Source organism: Pseudorasbora parva, chromosome 19, assembly GCF_024679245.1.
Source record: "Pseudorasbora parva isolate DD20220531a chromosome 19, ASM2467924v1, whole genome shotgun sequence".
Taxonomy (NCBI): domain Eukaryota; kingdom Metazoa; phylum Chordata; class Actinopteri; order Cypriniformes; family Gobionidae; genus Pseudorasbora; species Pseudorasbora parva.
Window position 1 is genome coordinate 16,091,955 of NC_090190.1, and position 7,121 is coordinate 16,099,075.

At 38.0% G+C, this 7,121-nt stretch overlaps 1 protein-coding gene across 2 annotated transcripts in view; it reads left to right on the top strand.

Moving 5' to 3' along the window:
* Nucleotides 1-6,054, top strand: part of gabbr1b (gamma-aminobutyric acid (GABA) B receptor, 1b) — a 164,889-nt gene extending 158,835 nt beyond the window's left edge. For both annotated transcript variants that reach the window (XM_067426765.1, XM_067426764.1), the window contains exon 24: nt 426-6,054. In XM_067426765.1, coding sequence (XP_067282866.1) covers nt 426-710 — 285 coding nt within the window. In that variant the 3' untranslated portion in view covers nt 711-6,054. The remainder of the gene's footprint in view (nt 1-425) is intronic.
* The last annotated feature ends 1,067 nt before the right edge of the window (nt 6,055-7,121 follow it).

Below are 7,121 nucleotides of genomic sequence, written 5' to 3' on the forward strand. Positions count from 1 at the left end.
ATTTTGTGCAAACTCTACATCTATGTTGTTTTCAGTTTTCATATTTTATATTAAAGCTATTTAAATTAAATACGGAAACATTTTTTAGTGTTAGTCTTAGGAGTAACAACACTAAAGGGAAATTTCCAATTTGTGAGATTGTGTTGAATTTCTTTAAATTGTGATTTTAGTCAAATCCTCCTCCTCTCATTCCAATTCCACATCCTGTGGGTCGAATGGGCCATCCAATTCAAATTCCGGAATTTTGAATTTGGCTTTATCCTATCGGATACAATAGATGTCATGAGAACTGTTGCAAATTCTTTACTTTAAAAAAAAAAAAAAGTTAAAAAAGTTATTTTTTCTGTGTTTATCAAATCTGCATAGATTTGTTTAATATTTGTATGAACAATTCCTAATTTATTTTCATGTTTTCTTTCCAACAGAAAGAGGAACGTGTGTCAGAGCTGAGAAATCAGCTGTCAGAGCGGCAGGCCCTGCGCTCCAGAAAACGTCCCACCTCCTCCAATCAGAACCACAACTCTCCTTCCCTTCCAACTACTCAGAACGATCCCAAATCTCTCCTCCCCCCACCAGGATACCCCCTCCCTGCTTCTGACAACCACTCCCTCCCCCCCACCTTCTCCAACTCCTCCACCCTGTACCAGCCCGATGGCAAGATCAACCGCAACAACTGTCACCCTGGACGACTGCAGCTCCTCTACAAGTGAGTCCCGGGACGTACTGAGATGAAATGCGAGCGGGGGCACGGCAAAGTGAAAAGGAGGGAGACAAATAAGCTACCTTTATCCGTGGCCCATAGTTTTCCCCATTTCGCCCCGCCAGACGTCCTTTGTTTCTTTGTTTGTTTCTTTTGTTTTCCGACACTTGCTGTGATTCATGGGATGTTATACACAGGAAGATTGAGAATCTGGTTTTGATTGCATCAGTTGATGTGTCACCATATTTGAAAACCACAATGTTTGAACCAATACACGTTCAAATGAGTAACCCTCAGCTGATTTTGACTCGGAAAAATGTGTACGAAGAATGACATGCTTAAAACATCCTGACAGAAAATCATGTGTGAAATGTGTATTAGGACTCAGAATTTTTTTTGATACTTTATTACCTTGCATCAATTTTTATTACTTTGTGCATTCATATTTCCTACAGTTCAATTAGGTCATAAAAATAAGTCTCTTAAACCACTTTAGAGAGACTGAAGGATTCACACACATTTGGTACAATGTCAATCGCAATTATTTAAAATTTGATATCATGGACTATTTTTATACATTAAATTGCTAAATGTATCGCGATATATGTTTAACATTAATGACGCTGCCAATACCCAGCCTTAGTGATATCCCACAGTTCTCAGTAGTGGTCGATATTCAAAAGCTAGTCAGTGTGTTAACCATAAAGTACTTTTACATTTATTCATTTAGCAGACGCTTTTATCCAGTGCGTATTCCAGTACATGTAAAGTTTACATTTTATCAGTATGTGTTCCCTAAGAGTCAAACCCTTGACCTTGGTGTTGCTGATGCCATACTTGAACTGCATTTCCTGTTTTTCATCTGAATTCTTCATATCCTATTGTTACCATTTTTCAAATTTCACCATGACCTCATAAACATTCTTTCCCTGACATGCATCTGCCATATTACAAAATTTCTTGTGAAAAACCAACAGATTCCTTCCTTCCTTCCTGTTTTATTAGTCCACTCCCCTACACCTTTCATTCTGAATCACAGAAATGATGCCTCAAATCGTGCTTGTTGAAGAGAGGTTTACTATTACTTTTCTAAGTGATCAGACTTATGATTTTCTCCAGGCAAACGATAAGTAAATTTACATTGAAGAAGGAACCTTTTTTTTGTAAGCAGCCAACCAGAACACCTTAGCAACTACATTGCCTGCCAAACGGAGAGGATTTTTGCATGGACAAAAATCACTCCCAATTCCTTCATTAAAAAGTCTAGCTTCACAATAAGCTGCAATGATGTAATGAAATGTTGGTTTGCTTATAGCCTGCTTTTCTCCCAGAGCATGCTGGGATAATGTATTAACACTCACAAGCTGTTGAAGACCTTTGAAGGCTTTGTACAGAAGAGATGTAATTTCATCACAGATTTGGGGTTTTTGTTTTTATTAGATCCCCTGTGTAGCTGAGAGCTGCAGATTGAATCTCCCAGCATTGTAATGCAGTTTGCTTCTAAATGGCACCTGCCGTATTGAAGCCGTCACAGGATGCTGCTACTTTGAAATGCAAATAACATTAAAAATGCATTGTGAAGCCATCTTTGTCATGTGCATTTGATACCAAGCAATGATAAAGGGAAATTAGTTCATTAAACGGAACTTAGATGAGCGTGCAACACGGTACTTTACACATTCACACACTCATCAGCTGCTTTGTGTAGTCATCCCTCAAATCACGTTACATTCCTGATTGAAACAAAAACGCCCTACTGTACAGTACAATACATGATTTATAAACGGACTACTGAGGAACTGTTCCTTGTTCATAATAATTCTTGGTTACCTCATCATGCGTAATGCCAGTTTCCTGTCTGCGGAGCCCCTTGAAATGCCCTCTTCAATGGCAGCTTTTCCCAACAGCTGTGCGTCTCTTGCTTTTTTCTCAGTGTGTGGCTTGGATTCATCAGCGGGCATGTGCAGTAAAGTTTCACCGGACTGTGAATGGTTCATTTCACCTGCCTCAGTTTGTTTTTTGGTGGTGGCAAAGACTCTCTCTCATTTGGAGGGACGGGATGTACAGAAAAAAATCCCTACAGGGACTATTAGAGTCATTTGTCTATTCATAAGTGCTTGTGACAATAGCACATTGCTCATTATTTTTAGAGACCTATAATTACCTCATACTTGGAATGTTGCTGCTGGTTTCGTAAACAAACAGAGGTTGTCTTCAGAATAGAATACTAGCATACCCTTACTGTAGTATTTGGTATACTGACAGTAAGCGGCGGGGTACCATATCCCACAATACAATGCTCTTGACTTGAACTGCAATAGAGTGCAACAGTCGGGTTCTGGAAGTTAAAATCCTATTATTTTTCTTCATAGGGGTATTGATTTTTAACAATGACTTACAATCCTTACAAACCCCAGGGGTTGGCAGTGGCTTAGTGGTTCATGTAGGTTGTCTACAAACCGGATGGTTTGTGATTCTATCCCCGGTTCCACCTGACCAAGTGTTGAGGTGTCCATTAGCAAAACACCTAAGCTGCTCCCGATGAGCTGGATGGCGCCCTGCATGGCTGACACTGCCGTCGGTCTATGAATGAGTGAATGAATGAATGGATGAGTGTGAGGCAATATGTAATGCGCTTTAGTGGCCATGGGTCTGTTGAAAGCACTATATAAATATAGTCCATTTACCAAATCTTCAAAGAAAAAATCTTCTTTGAGTTACTAGGTTGTTAACCTTTTTCCTTTTGAAGCGCACAGTGAAACTACGGTGGCCGACACAGGACAAAGATGTCGTTGTCTGAGACAGCAGTGAGTAGCTAGCGCTCTATAAAGCATTTTGTCCGTTTAGGGCTACTGTAGAAACATGACGGCTCAGAATAGTGACTTCACTGTAAGGGGTGTATGTAGATACATATGTACATTATGTAAGGTCATTAGACACCACTGAAAACTAGTTATGTATATTTAATTGCATTCCTGGCAATAGATCCTCATAAATATTTTGCATTGCACCTTTAACAGCCGAATCCTTGTGGAAAACTATAGCTGTGTTTCCACCGAAATTACCTGGAACAATTTGTCCCAATAACTTTTTTTGACCCCAGACCTGTTCATTCATCCAACGTGGTGTAAAGTACTATGAAGATTAGGCAAATTAGTCCTGTGACGTAGGACTGCACACGACCTCCGCATAGTTTTTGTCATTTAATTTTGTCCTCAGCATAAAAGCGTAATAAAGCCTGAACCTCGTCGTCGGTCCATCTGTTGTAACTCCAATGTTGATTCGAATAGCAAACATCTCTTTCTGCTTGCACCGCAACATACTTTTAAAAACAATGGTTGAAATAAAATGCTGCTTGGAGTCAACCAATCAATATGCAGCGTGAAATAAACCAATCAGCATGTTAAGCTCCCAAGTCCCATCCCAGAAAGTTAAAAAGTAAAAAGTACTACCTTGCGAGCAGGAACTTTCTGAAGGGAACATTTTACTTTGAACTTAATTTATAGACCCGTGTCCCTGAGGTCGAAACTCGCAGAGTACCACCCCAAAGTCCCTAGTTCCTGGGGTGGAAACGTGGCTTAAATCAACCATGATTCTGCTGACCAATCAGACAATCACGACAAGTAAAACACATTAGCGCCCGCCTACTCCCAGAAAACACTACGAATGATGTAGAATCATCTTCCAACACAAAACTGAGTACTAAATGGCTTTAATGAGGGAAAGAGCTACAATCTCATGCAGCATTGCGCTCAAACTGCTTAAATATTTGTATATATGGATATTTTGCAATAAACCTAAAATATATTGTATATACATACAGTATATTTTAAATGTATATGCATATGGATATATTTCAAATTAACATATTTAAAGGTGCACTTTGCAACTTTTCGTCCACTGGAGGGTGCCTATTCTAAACGGCTCGCCAGTACCGGGACTTTTATTATGACGGGACGGGACACAGTCGCTGGCAAGCGCACTTCCGCTTTTTCCGGTGTAGCTAAAAACAGCTATTTTTATCATATCAGATACATTTAAGGGGCCAAGGGCTTCGGACATCTGTCCACTCTCTTCCCTGAACTGAAATGAAGTAGTGGGCTGTACTTTCCACACGACTGACTTCAGGTTCAAGTACGCCAGGTTGGCTGGTGGTTATGTTGCCCGCATACCGCCTCCTATGGCCGAGACTGGTATTACGACACCTGTCGGGCCGGGGCTAGTAATGCTACTGCTAATTAAGATTGATATCTCTACAGCACTATAACTAGACATTTTTTTAATGACATCATCGCCCTTATTTCTTCTCATTCTTTGATGCATGTAGGTCATTTTTTGGATATTTTTACCAAAATGTTTACACATGGCACCTTCAACAATCTTCAACAACCTTAATCAATAGTTTGATATTTCTCCGTCTCCATCATTCTCCAGATATTAATTTATGTCATTTATAGTGCTAGTTCTTTGCCTCATTGAAACATATTACATGTTATGTGTTAAATACATATTTTCGTCCAATATTCAAACACTATTTTGCTGCAGATCAAAAATTCATAATGTTGTGATTAACCTTGTTGCTGGTTGGTTTGTTACATGTCTTATAATATCCCTATGGAAAAATGAATGGGCAAAATACTTCCAGAACCAAGGCCGCTGAAAAAGTGAACGTGCTTTTTGCACTGTATGAACCAAATGTAATTTTAAGCTCCCACATGTTAATCAGTTTTTATACAAACTTAAAATGCAGATAACCTATGGTAACTGGATGCCATTTAAATCTGAATAGTGACTACAAAGTATCATACTACAGTTTGAAAGGTTCGGCGTGGCATAATGCATACAGTAGGAGATACTATTTTTTAATAAATAAAACAATACACACAGTTTGTGGTGTGCTAGTATTCCATTGGAGATGGAACTGCATTGGGATGTCTTAGATTCGATGTGTCATAAGCACTTGTGTTTGGCTAAATGATACTCTGGTGATTTGCATAAAGGCTGATATAGGTTGACTCCAGGAATCCTGGGGGGAATGTCGTGAACAAACCCCACCGTGGTGTTTATTATCAGTCTACTGTAATATTTTATTCATCATTTCTCATCAAATGGTGGTTCAATAATAATCATGATAGTGATATTCATGCAGACAATACTATGATTACACAAAATGTTAATTGTGTAAATGCTAAATGTACATGATAAATGTATTCTCTTGCACAAAGTATGAAGTATATACAGTCAAAGGTATTCGTATGTGGTATTGAAAATATATTTGTATTTGTACTATGATAGATTCTGTACAACGCAATTGGACTGCTGTCTGGTGAAATAAAGACGTTGTTTTTGCTACATTTTTTAAAAATGTTCATCTGTTTTTTTTCTGTTTTATGAGTCACGTTGCACTCAGAGAGGCTGTGTTATTTTATAATTGGAACTGCTTTATTATCCTCAGGTACAGTAAAGCTTGTCAGTTCATTATTTTGGAGCACTTTAACTACTGACTGTGTGAATATGAGAATACTAACATAAACGAATATGATGTGGCATCTAATGGCATTTCGGTGGAGGTATAGTGGTCAAAGGGGACTTCCAGAGTCGATGCAATTTCCATTTACACATACGAGATATATCTCGAGCATTTTTTTAAATGATTTTCCTGTTCCATAACCACCAAATGATACTGCATTTAAAAATACAGGTGGCACTTCTGTTTTTGTTAAAATCTCATCCCAAATAATAAGGCTGCATTAAAAATGATCCGTCCCTTTGACACCCTTTTGATTACAGTTTCACTCAGGCGATTTCACCTCATGACCGGGAACAAACAAACACGTTTTCAGAACACCGTTACTGTTCTAGAAAAACTATCCTTTGCTTAATGCTGGGTTATTTGGGAAATTGAACAAGGTTATCTTTTCCTCACAACCAGAAACACACTTCTTTAGTGACCTTTTTTTTCCGGACATGTTTAACATGAGAACTCTCTAACAGTGTAAATAAGTCAGAATGCATGAAATATCATCTCCCCCCCACACATACACACACCCCTTAATGCTAATCAAAAAAAGAGAGCAAATCTCTCACTGCTCCTTACTAAATCACTTTTGTAACTTTAGTAAAGACTATCCACTGTTTTATAAATGCATTTTATTAATTTAATTTGTCTGTTCTATTTAAGTTTGTTTTCTTTGCTCTTTCTTTATCACTGTTTATTTGTCTTTCTAAATGACATTGAAATTGGTGATGAGAATTATGACATTTCAGTGGTATCCAAAATTTTGATTTCTTGAAAAAATTCTATATAACTATTTTGATATATTGTTATCATTAAATAAAATACATTACAAAAATACTTGATACTCAAAATCTTGTTTAGATTTTGGTAATATCACACACCCCAGTATGCTATTTCTTTTGT